Consider the following 13,388-nt stretch of genomic DNA (forward strand, 5'->3'; position numbering starts at 1 on the left):
AAAAATTCATTGAAATACCTGTATCAAGAGCATTTATCTAAAATTGGTGGACGCGAACGGAGAAAGGGACGTGGCCGGCCATTTATTATTTATTTTCGCGATACATCCAAGTGAAATTCTTCGCGTGCGAATTGCTCGCGTAAAAAGTCGATCGATCACGCATCACGCCCACGCGTCAAAAGAACGTGATTACACGTTCGCGTATTATCATACAAACGAGATACCCTTGTAAAGGCTAATTATATCGGCTAATCATTTTCACGAAAATAAGAAAAATAATCAAGGAAATTGATGGCCCCTCCTTTGTCTATCGCGATCACTGCGGCATTTCAAATAAGGCTAACCCATGAATAATAGGAAAACGCTACCAACTTGAGAGATAGTCTCTTCCCCCTTTCTTTTTTCTTCTTTTTCCTTTTTTTTTTTTTTTTTTATTTTCGATGGCTAGATTTTAGAAGACTTACTTCGATAACAATTCAGAAAATATAAATATTTAATCGCAGATTGGCAGACCGAAGTCAGGATACGTACACAGGTGAATAATTCAAGTATTCAGACTTAGGGTAATTTCAACTTTGAGAAGTACGATTCCCTTAGTTCTACAATTAGTCGAGTTCCAACTTTATTCTTTGCCGCGATACGTAAAAGCACATAGAAAAATACATAGCAACGAGCATATAAAGCTACTTGACATAATCCGAAAAATTACTTTGCTTCTCGAACATTTATTTCTATCGAAAAGCTGAAATAAATTCTGAATATTTGCAATGATAATTTGGCGATGATTATATCGGGCTTTTAAACGATATCTATGATAAAAAAAAACACGGAATAAATTTAATTAAAGCATAAACGCATACGCACAGTTCTGATTAATTAAAACGCGAAGTCAAAACAGCGAGAAGGAATAGAACTTTCTGGCCGATACATATTCGCAAACGTATGAAATTATGGAATCGTTCATTTCGGTTAAACAAACTCCGGACCGAGCATTTTCAACAAATAAGTACCAGATAAATCAATTTTTCTACTTATTAATGCACTGGTACGTATTGCGATGCATGCCTTTGTATTTTCTTTATTGTCTCTTCGTATTGGAAATCGAGGGAATTTCGAAACATTTGTCAAAGAAACAGCGTTTAATTAAATGGAATTTCATTGGTTAGCCTATTCCGGCTTTTTACTCGATCGAAAATAAAGAAACTCGTATCATTTACGAGGATGTTTAATATCGTGCAATGTAAATAACGTAGTTATCGGGCTGCAACGTAGTTCCGCGGGAATAACCAAGCCGGAACATTACACGAAATAGCAACACGCTTACGAGTAAAAAAAAACATTATTAGGAAATTATTAGAACCTTTAAAAATGATTATCTCGTTTGAACCGACAGACTATAAATGACTCTTTAATATATTCGATATCAAAAACGATAATCTCGTCAATTTGATATAACAAAATCAATTGGCTTTTTATCCATGAACAGGCCGAGTCACGAAAGCATTTGAATAATTGTGATAGGAAACTTATCGTACGTGTTAGGCGAAACATTTTGAAATTTCATTGGCACTGTAACGAGACACGACTGCCTCGCGATTATACCGATGAAATTCGAAAACGTTCAAGCGAGCATAGAAATTATCTTCGATCTTCTCGATAGAATTTAGACGAAAAAATTGTCAACGCCAGGGCGTAATTATCGCAATTGAAATTAATTACGATTCTTTTGAGTATAATAGGTGTAACAAGTTGTTACATTTTATCCGTTTGTATATTTGCATCGGAACTTTGCATGAATATGTATAAAGTTCTGATCGATTAATCTTGATCGAATATCGCGTTTCGAAACGACAGTGTATATCGTTGCAGCAATTTCGAATGAAGTCACAGAACATGGTGCGTTCGTTGTTGCCATTTTATACGAACTTTTACGGTATTTTACAGGTTGCCCCGTAAAGTTGGCCGGTTCTCGCGGTCGCTCTGAATCTGGCCGCATAATGTAAACCAAAATTAACGACCTTGCTTTACACAGCCAGCCTCTTTCACCCTCTTTCTCATAGTTCGGACGCGAGCGAAAACAAATTCGCAAGGGGTGAAATTTAATAACGCGGTTAGAGCGACAGCGTGAAAAGCAAAAAGGTGCGGCACACTCTTTCAGAGCCGCGTGAAAAAAAAGACGAACAGCCATCGTCGTCGCGATATTAATCGCGCAGCGATATAAAAGTAACGACACTGGTGTTCGAACCGGCGAGATGAACCAGGAAGGGGAGCATGATGATGGCGAACGCGATAGAGAAAAAGAGACACGCGTATCAAAGGCATTTTTAATAAATAACAGCGGCACGAGCAGTTCCAGTGCCCTCGTTCCGCTCGCGCTTGTCACCGCGCATCCTTCCACTGTGTAATTTTCACTAAAAATTCATTAGTCAACGGGTCACGCGACGTGATCAAAGTCCGCGAATTTCAAATCTCATAGCATTATGGTTGTGTCCGGTGGAGAGACACAAATTGTTCAAATACGAATCTCCGCTCTTTTTTTTTTCTTTCCTTTTTCTTTTTTTTTTCTCGATGAATAAATTTGGAAACGTATACTTGAACTAACAATGCCAGAGTTTCGATATGTACCTTACATAGATATGAATCTTAACACTTTGACTGCCACGTTGGTGATATATGACCGGCCACGGTTTCTCCTGTGACGACACGGTGGATCGTTCGTGACCGGAGCGCAAGAGTTTCTTACAATTGTAAAAATTGAATGAAAATTGACAATTAGGGCATTTTGAATATAACCGATAAATAGAAGATACTTGGAGATAAAAAAAATGAGAACGAATCTTGCATTTAACGGTGCACTGTGTTAAAACACTGTGGCATCCTGAGCGAAACGTGTGATTTTAGCGTGGCAGTCAAAGTGTTAATATTTAACACTTATAAATTGCGTACGGCGCTGAGCGCGCAAAACGCGCTCCCAGAGCCATTTTTGATCTACCGATGTACTGGCTATACCGACTGATTGTTTTTATTGCTTGGAACGTCAACATTCGGTTGTTTTGCTGATCATTTGTCACAAGAATGCGCAAGGCTTCATTACCCTGGTAACATAACAAAAACATTTGTCTGTGGTTGCTTAAGTCATCGATTCAGTCGAAAAAACATATAAACGAGATATATCTCGTGACCCAGTCACAACGTTCGGCTTGCTAAAAACGAGATATCTCGTAACCCGTAAGCAATGTGTTAAATAAGTTACAAGTAATCGATTAGAGTTAAAGCGACACGAAGGAAATAAACGAATAGATGTAATTACGTTCCTGTTCCGATAAAAATAGTAATTCGACGAAGACGCAAAAAATGTCATACCGTTCAATTTGATTAATTTGGTAGGTTCACTTTTAACAGCAACGATGCGAACCATCTCCGCGTCATCCTTCTTTGATCATTTTATTCCATTTTAAACGACGACGACGCTAATCACCGCGAAACGCAAGTACAGCGGAAAATAACGACGATATTAAATTGTTGGATGGTTTAAATTACAGAGAATAGTTTGTTCTGTACTAACCTCCACAAGGGTGATGAGAATGATGAAAAGAGGCGGTGGACAACACCTGTAATGGTCGGCGTAGTATTTCCGGTCCCTTTCTTCCGTAAGGAATTCATCGCCGATCATGCGGACCATCCTGCAATTAAGAAATTTTCTTTCACCGGTTCTATTCTTTGCCTTTGGTTACATTTTTGTTTCTCGTTTTCTCTTCGACACATTGACGCGTTAATTTTTCCACGTTTAACGTTCGAAACGTTGCTTCCGCGGATCACGGTTTAGTTAGCTGTGTTTGCTTCGAGACGAACGAATCGTCGCGATTTTGCTTGGTGGAATAGATTAAGGAAGAAAAATGCGTAGCTTGGACACTCCGTTTTTGCTCTCGATACTGTATTTTATTGACTTTTATTGACAAAATATTATTTGTAGATTTTATTGTCCAAGTTGAAGGTATTGTTCGAAGCATTTCTGCTTTGTTATATTACCCATAGAGATTTTTTTAACTGATTTGCAATCCATTGAAACGGTAAAATACATCGATGTATGGAAAAACCAGAAGCAAAGGTTGCTCGCATTTTTCACTCTGTAATATGAATGATAAACAAATCATATTTCGAAAATGCTATATCGCGCGTATTGGTAATATAGGCTCGATAGATCGATACATTTGCCACGGATGATATTCCAACGCGAAAAATGTATTGACCAACAATAAACTCGTCAACCAATATCAGCTTGAATGCGGTATTTTCAATCGTATTTAAAAATCTACGGTGTATAAAATAAACGTTAAAACATTACAATAAATGTCCATAAACAATGAACGTTACGTAAAAAAATATTGACGAATGAAGTACAATAGACGCTGCATGGAACATTGCAATTAGAGATTCGGAAATTTCAATGAAAAGCATAAAATCCTCGTTGAAGGAGGTTATAGGATACTTATAAATAAACTGCGGATTTTGTACGCTTTTATCGAGAATTCAATGATATTAAACTAATAATGTAAAAAATATATAAAATATTGATATATTTAAAATAAAAATTGCAATATTCAATGAGTGGAACAAATGTCTATTTAAGCCGCCTTTTTCTACTCGTATTCGTAAGAAGTCGAAAGCATCGTAAACGTGTGCAATCGACTCGCATGCGAGAAACGATACAAAAGGAACGCGAGCTTGTAACAAATAACATAAAGAAAAGCTTGGAGAATTCACAGCTCGCGACTCACACCACCGAGTTCTTAGCTCGCACTAACGAAACAACGGATTTGTCGAGGCAGAATTATGAAAATTATCGGCATCATTAAGAGCTTCTTTTTTCTCATCCAAGTATTTGAGAATTAATCTGTCAATGGCCCGGGGCTGTTCTGCGAACTAATCGTCGGTCTGGAGGAATTTTCACGCGAAGAAATAGTTACGAACGCTCGTTAATCGTCGCCAGGGGTAGCGAAATAACGAGAAATTAATTTTACCGATTTCAAGTTCGCCACGAAGAAAAGGAGAAACACTTTCGCGCAATTACGACTGACTTCTGCCGTCTAGGATTTCTCATTATCTCGACCAGTCGATATCTGACGGTTGTTCCAAGTCATACACCCTTGACATTGTGAGAGAATTTCCACGATTATTAATAATAATTACAATTAACTAATTGCACACTGTTGCATTGGCGCATAGGATTTTAATCAAAGACTCTCTGTGTTCTCGATACCCTTTCAACCTCCATCCAATTTCCTTCTTCCCTTTTCATTCTTTCGCCTCGATCGAATAGTTTTTAATGAAATTCAACGTATTCGAATATCTCGCGATGAATTTACTTTGGCAAAGAAAAATCAGAAACGCCAGCCACGAAATTCTAAATTAATTCTAAATCGATTCTAAAATAATTCGAATATATTTCGAGAATCTCTGGACTTTTTAACGAATTCACGCGACGAAATAATTATTACAAAATATTTTTAAAATTATTTATTCGCTTAGCATTGCTCGTATACTTGTAACAACGAAATAACTGTCCTTTGATATTCGATATGATTTTACGTTCGTGTATTCCACGCAGTTTTATGAATAAAATATTCAAAAAAAAAAAAAAAAGAAAAAAAAATGGGACATATTTGAAGAGATAAAAATATCCAAAACGTGAAGAACAGAGTTAAGCACGAAACGGGTAACGTAGTACGGTTACTGATAAACGCGTAATTAATAACTTGATTGATCGTCGAATGAAAATTCGAAGGTAGGAAGATACGAATACCGCTATTTATTCTCTATCGTTCTACCAGAGAAGACGAATGCAAACATTTCCTATTCATTCGTTATTCTGAGGCGATCGTTCAACTGTAAGTCTGTGTCACTGTGAATTAAATCGTCGATCAAGTGGTATTTCATAAACGTTCTTCATATTTCCCGACTGTGCACCGTGAACCAATATTTCTCGTGGATTTCCTCGCAATTAGCTTGATTGAACATCGAAAAAGGGGAAATCTTATATCTATTGGGCACCGAAGAAATATAGTAACATTTGTTTTTGGAGATTATTGAAAGACATTTATCAAACGTATTTTCCTGAATCCGATAAAATAGCATCGGCCTTGCTGAAGTGGAAAAATTTGATATTTCATTTTGCGTTTTTCTTAATGTTCTCCGCGATATTTTTTAAATCACGCGGATATTTCATACAATCGTATCATTTACGATTCCACATAGTTTGACCGTACGGTTGTTTTCAAAATCCTCAAATTATACTCGAAATTTTCGTTACATTAAATCTAAAATCATCTTAATTACATCTTAAATCAATACGTACGTTATGGTAGGAATTCTTAATATTTTATAATATTATCAGATAGGAAATAGCACGAAATTTAAATTCTACTTGCTAGAACAAAAGTTCTGAATTCTTATTATCGTAATCACAAAAATTCCGAATACTCTATCGTTGAAGGCTAATACAAATTCTAAATTCTAATGTTAAACATTTTTTAATTCACTCACGACAATTGAAGAAATTTTGAATATTAATATTATTATTATGAAAAAGATAATATTATTAAAACAATACGACGTTTCGATTCTACTATAAGAAGGATACAAATTCCAAATACCATCACTGAGACAATAGAAATTTTATATTTTTCCCCGCACCTATCTTACAATCTCCTATAGTATTCCAACGAATAATGTTCTAACGAACGATAGAATAACAAATAGACTAAACGAGACACGAGTTTGTTTTAGAAACGAGCCGAAGCGTGAGCAGCTATAGCTGCGTAGATGGTCCGGTGTTCTCGATAGCGATCTTCTGTTCTATGGAATAATTACGAAGAAATATTGGTCCGTAATTCAACGCGCTAGCCATAACACCGTTTATGGTATCATAGATGAACTATCTCCTTCGTGTTTCTATCGACTGCGAGACGAAGCGAGGGTAGAGGACGCTCGTACGAGGGTGGACGAGAAAAGAGCAATTAAAGAGAAGCTAGGCTATATGGAGCGTGTTAGAGGAAAGAGAGAGAGAGAGAGAGAGAGAGAAAAAAGGAAAGAAGAAAGAAGGAGAGGGAAAAAATAGGTAGAGAGGTAAGAATTAACGGGAAAGATGAAAGAAACGTGGCAAGGAGAAAAAGTAGAGCAGAACGAATAAAACAGCTGGTAGTGAGAAAAGGTTGGAGGACAGAGATATTAAAGAAATGAGAACCACGACTAATTACGGAATAATACAGAGATCAAGAAAGCGATGGAAAAAGTTCTGGCGGGGTGGCCTGCGACAAAAAGATCATGGAAATGGGTCAAAATGTGATACTAATGGGAGAAGCAAATTACAAGATGAAGAGGGGTCGACAAGAACCAGGAAATATTATTTTTCAAGCATGCTTTCGCGGTATGGTTGCTTTGTTTGTCTTTTAAAGAGACGCGACTTCGAGTTGCAGGGAGTATAATACGTTTCTCTTATCGATTATTTACGACTGTATCCATTACCATGATAGATTACTTGTAGACTATCGGGAAATTTCAAGGTACGAGAATGCGCAGAGTACGCGTACGTAAGATACAGATTATTAAAAATGTAGTATGTTCGTTAGGATCGAGATTATAGGAAATTTAGAATTGCAAAAATGTACAAAGTAGACATAATATGCAAAAATACACAGAATATTCAATGTAAGTAAGTAAATTTTTATCTAGATTCTATTTAGTTTAATTAAGTTCATAGAAAGACTAATTTGCATAAAATCCCGTTGTCTAGCTATGATACGTTTAACGAGTGAAACTTGTAATTTGTAATTTCTATCGTTGTGCTTCTATTCGTGCGATGTAAATTCGCGTGAAATACGCAATCCGGTTATTAACGATTCGGTTGAGATCATAAGCTGAATTTTATCATTTTCGACAACGATTGGTCTGTTTTAAAAATGTTAGCAGCTGCGACGCTGCTTAGATTAAATATTAAAACATGATCGAGCGGCGAACAATGTGTTTGCAAAATGCAGGATATGGCGCGGGGTAATTTTCGTTTTTCACGTAACGCACAACTCTTTTTCAAAAAGCTCAAACGTATTGCGACGACAATTCGTATCATTTCCTGGTATTTTAGATTTTTCCACGATAATTATAAAATACTAACACTAGTGGATTAAAGCGATACATAAAACAGTGTTATTTAAGACGTTACACAACGGGTGCGCAAAACAGAGAAATTGTAGCAATTTATGGAAACATTTATGGACTTTAAATTACAAAACAATTAGAAAGGTATACGGTAATAACGAAACCGTATAACAGCGAGTAACTATTTTACAGAGGGAAACAAAACTGTGTGGGCGAGATGGGAGTTAGTGTTTTATGAACACCTAAGTGTTCATGGAGTACGCGAATCGTGACACCGTTTTATTTGTTGTAGTAGCTGCAAACCGCACCGTGCGGTCAGTTACCGGGTTGTGTAGTTACTCGCGTAACAGGAGAACAAATATCTTTTTCTCGTTGTCGCAAATCCTTTCGTAAAATTGCCAGCGTTTTCTTCTATGAAATACGTCGCGAGCCACGATTGCCGCCGGTTATCCCGAAGAAACGCGTTAAATTTATGGAACCTTGGTAAATCATAAAATTCCGATCATTGATAAGCGAATGAAAATGTTACATTCTTGACTTTCTGCTAATAATTCGAAATAAAAATTGAAGTTTTCGCAACCATACTCAGAATTAATGTTGCGACCGCTTTTTGTTACGTTTCCAGACAAAGTATCACCGAACAAGATTGTAAATTTTACTCTGTAAAAAGCGAATTGCGCTATATACAGCGCGTTTTTATTTATATTATTTTCATTTGTTACCTATAATTTCAATAGTATGTTTGTTCAATTTCCACCAACAAAATACCAAACACGATGCTGATAACAACTCGCTATACATCCTCTCCGTTCTTGATCAGAGGGTTTTCGCGAGATTTCTCTGAGCATCCGTGCAAAACACTTTTCTACCAATTGGAATTAAGAAACGGTCGCAGAAATCGTCACGAAGGTTCACTAAATTTCTATAGACGCTATGAAACGCGAGAACAGAAATAAGAGGAGCTACGAAATTGTTAATCCTGGTGGGTTGCCTGTCCTTCTCGGTGGGAGTTGCAAGTAGCCGTGAAATAGGGAAGCAAAGCAAGCACCTCGTTGAGGAATCAGCGAAAACGGAGACGGTCAGATACGCGAGATATGGTCGGTCTGAAAAAAAAGAAGGAAAGAAAGAAAGAAAGGAAAGAAAGGGAGAAAAAAGCGGGTGATCTCGAATGCAGAGTGGGTTTGTGAGCGCGGCTGCCAGGTCCGTAGGCTCACATCTAATTGCTAGCGCGCCTCGAGACACCGTAGATCGCACGAGCGATTTCCAATTAGCGATGTGACTGATATACCTGGGTTCAAGGAAACGAGAAAGGGGTCGTCTACTCTGTTTCTCTCGCTTCCTCCGTTCGCGACAGCACAGGTGGCGTGCTTGACGTCCGCCACGCTTCTCTGCAACGGTCTCTGGTACAAGATGAGACAGCCTGAGGAGAACGAGCCGAGAGAGAGAGAGAGAGAGAGAGAGAGAGAGAGAGAGAGAGAGAGAGAGTGAGAGAGGAATACCTGCTTCAAGGATACTGATTAATTACACCGGCTAGGTATATCGAGCCTTCGTTATTAACCGTCACAATGGCCGAATAGTCAGGCTAATTGATCGAGCACGCGGAAAATCACCGCGAGAACGACAACCCGTCGATGCATACTGTTCGACGATTTACCATTTGTCCAGACGATTCTTTGGAAGATAAGTTTCATTAAAAGATAAATCGAAGTATACACCGAGACGACAGTTCGTCGATCAAATAGATAAATCGACAAAATAGATACCTAACGCAACAAAGTTATCGTATCGTTATCTAAATATTTAAATTTCGCGAACCATACATACAACGTCTTCAAATATCTTCGCTTTTATCGATTCTTTTTACGACCACGATATTGTACGAATGCATCTTCCATCATATACCGCGTGACGCTTCTTCCTCGACTACTATATCCTTTACGCGTTCATGCAAATTTATATCCTTCCAGGCACAATGAAGAGAATGGAATCTAAATAGCTGTTCGTTTCGTCCCATGGATACGGTAATTAATGCCTTCAACATCTTGTATATCTTTGTACATTACGTGTACTCCGCACGCCTGCGCGCTTTTGAATCACCGATAAACGTACGAACATCTTGTACTAAAACTTGCCTTGTAGATAAAAAATATTTCCTTGCCTCTTATCAGCATACGAAACGTCGTTGGATTCATCGTAGATGCGTCGATTTCACGAACAATTCACGCGACATCTCGAAGTACCTGCGCTTTCATCGATTCTCCTTCCAACTACGAATTCCTCTGCATCGTGTAGAAAGTTAGAAACACGGTGAGGTTAAAAGGATGAGTCTCGTAATCAAATTAGTTACTCGAGTTCTCCATAAAACGCGGGGATCCGTTGTTCGCGCGACAACCAACCGGAAAGTAAGAAATTGTCCCAGCAGCGGTACAGCTAAGTAAGGACAGTAACGACCTTAACTACTATGTCAACCTGTATCGCCTTTAATTACTCGGAGAGAGTGTTGCTGCTGTCACGATCCCGTGATCGCCAAGTTTCGCTGTTCCTGAAGTTCGCGCAAGCGGAAGGCTTTCGGAAATGGTTTCGAAAGGTTTCCCGTGATAATTCGATTCTTTACTTTTGCTTCGTACGCGTTTTTCCATTTTCTTTTCGCAACGACGTCCGCCCACGAATTAATCGAATCACCTGGAACCGGCGATTCTTGGTTCATACAAACGAGTTTATTACATCGACGACGGTGTTTCGCAGGTTTCTGATACAGTAGATCCAATGTGTTCGTAGAAAACAACGGGGTAAATGGAAGGAACGAGTATCATCGAAGTATCGTACACGCGTTTCGGTGGATTCGTTAAAAAGTATACGCGATATTGGGTTGGTGATATTTCATTAGGTGGTATTGACAAAATCTACGATCACTTAGTTGCCAACCCAATATTTGTCGATAATTGCGTTCGGAGTTAGTTACGTTATTTAAAGTTATTCAGAGCTTGACTGTATTTCGCGAAATATTAAATTGATCGCGATCGCGGACTTTATGGTTCACTACGTCTGCGAAGCATATTTCGATTATCGTCCCCGTACGTTCCCTTCGACGAGCTTATTGTAATTTCGTCGGTCTCTTTCTGTGCCAATTTTACGTAGCAAATTAGAAACGTAAGGTAAAAGTCGATCGGGCTGGTGCACGCGACGCGCGATTTGGAGATGGAAATAAAATTCGAAACAAGATATATTCGATGGATGTAATTTCTACGCGTATTCTTCTTGTTTCGTACGGTTGACAATTCACTCTTCGTGGAAGCAAATCGAGTGACTCGAAATCAATTTTACTGGAATCAAGTTTACAGAAACGACGTTCCCCGTGCACCGATCTAACATTTCAATATCTTACATTTATTACCATCTTATATTTATCGCAAACAAACTGTCGAGACGATACTGTAACCTCATTTATCGAGTACTATCTATCTGTCGACAGTAAATATTTATTTACCATAGCTTGCAACGATATTTACAAGAACAGCATTAAGAAAGAGTAAAATAAGAAGGCAACTCTTAAAGGATTTACGAGTTAAAAGGAAAGGACACTCTAAAACAGATATTAATTTCTCCAACTTGTATCTTCGCTGGTACACGTAAATAGCTGATCCAGAGCAACGTTTACATAAAGCTAAACGGTACAACGAAAAAGCTGGATTTATTGCGAGTCACGTGTTCTTACAGCTTCGTTGTTACGAAGTAAGTGCACGCAAGTGCACAGACACATGCGAACGTAAAAAGGGAATAATGCTTCCGTAAGAGTCGCCTTCGTTCTTATCCTCTTGCAGCTATACGTTCGTATAAGAATCCAAGCAGATCAGTAGCCCTTAAACCCGATTTTACTCGTCCGCGATCAAAGCGATCGGGAAATCGAATCTCTCGATGATCGTCTAGCTCGCGTGCAGATTTCGTATCGGCGGAATAGAATATGTAAGCCGACCAATACCGTTTTAGCTAAGGCCGCATACGTACAGGCGTGGAAAGTGCATAAAGCGGATCAACGAAAACGCCGATCGTTCAGACGATTTCTTAAACGTATCGATTTTTGAACGTTTTACGAGCGAACAGAATCATCTCCGACAGAATCGTTCTGTCGTTTTCATACTTTTGCGGGGAGAAAGAATAAAAATGGTAAATGGAGACTACCAAATAAACTTCAGACGTATCACCGTGCAACATAGCAGCGGCGCCTAGAATTTTACGCGCACCTCTTCATACGCTTTTTATGGTGAGTAGCATCGAGGTTTAATCGAGCCGCTTATTCGGCAAATAGGTTAACACTTTGACTGCCACGGTGGTCATTGGTGACCCGAGCGCTTCAACTTCTTATAATTGTAAAAATTGTATGAAAATTGACACTTAGGGCATTTCGAATATAACCGATAAATAGAAGATACTTTGAAATAAAAAGTGACCCATTGAACAATTAAATATTTTTATTAGAACATCGATAAAAAAAAATGAGAACAAATCTTGCATCTAACGGTGCACTGTGTTTGCATCGATATCTTTGAGGGGTAATCTACGAATATTATTATAAACACAGCTTAGAAAATAATCGTAAATGCTGCTTTATAATCGTATAATTGAAGTTAGAAGTGTGCACATACCTTACTATTATATATAGAATGAGCAAATACTGTTTACGAATATCTTGTACGCGTTTCAACAATATATTCTGCACGTTTTGCTTACGACGAAATAACGAATGCGAATGGTTTGTTGAAATAAACGAAGCCTTGTTACAATATGTCGCTATCAACTGTTACCAAGGCGCCACAGTGGTCACTCGTGACCAGCAATAAGATAAACGGTCCATTGGGGAAGAATGTTGTCTTACATCGTCAATTTATTATTATTTTGCCATTATATGCTTTGAATAATAAAAATACTCCGTGAAACATGTGATTTCGACGTGGCAGTCAAAGTGTTAATATCGCGAAACAAAGAGCAGAGACGATCGATGAAATTGTGTAAGATAAGCATCGATCGCAAGCGCTTTGCAATTAATATTTCAACGTTTCGAAAGCTGGGGTAGGTTAGGGTCAGATACAAAAGTAGTATACAAGAACCATAAAATCTGCGATTACGGCAACTTGATATTTCGTAAAATACGATCAAACGATAAGCATTTTGCTTTGTGATGGTTCGATCGAGCAACTTAGGGGAAGATTATCTGTCTTACCGCGTTAAAAGATTCC

General features: G+C 38.2%; 1 protein-coding gene across 3 annotated transcripts in view; it reads right to left on the bottom strand.

The window, feature by feature from the left end:
• LOC100646794 (protein rhomboid) overlaps positions 1 to 13,388 on the bottom strand; it is a 490,668-nt gene that overhangs the window by 105,979 nt on the left and 371,301 nt on the right. For all 3 annotated transcript variants that reach the window (XM_048410568.1, XM_048410567.1, XM_048410569.1), the window contains one exon: positions 3,566 to 3,683. In XM_048410568.1, coding sequence (XP_048266525.1) covers positions 3,566 to 3,683 — 118 coding nt within the window. The remainder of the gene's footprint in view (positions 1 to 3,565; positions 3,684 to 13,388) is intronic.

This window comes from Bombus terrestris, chromosome 11, assembly GCF_910591885.1.
Source record: "Bombus terrestris chromosome 11, iyBomTerr1.2, whole genome shotgun sequence".
In the NCBI taxonomy this organism is placed as follows: domain Eukaryota; kingdom Metazoa; phylum Arthropoda; class Insecta; order Hymenoptera; family Apidae; genus Bombus; species Bombus terrestris.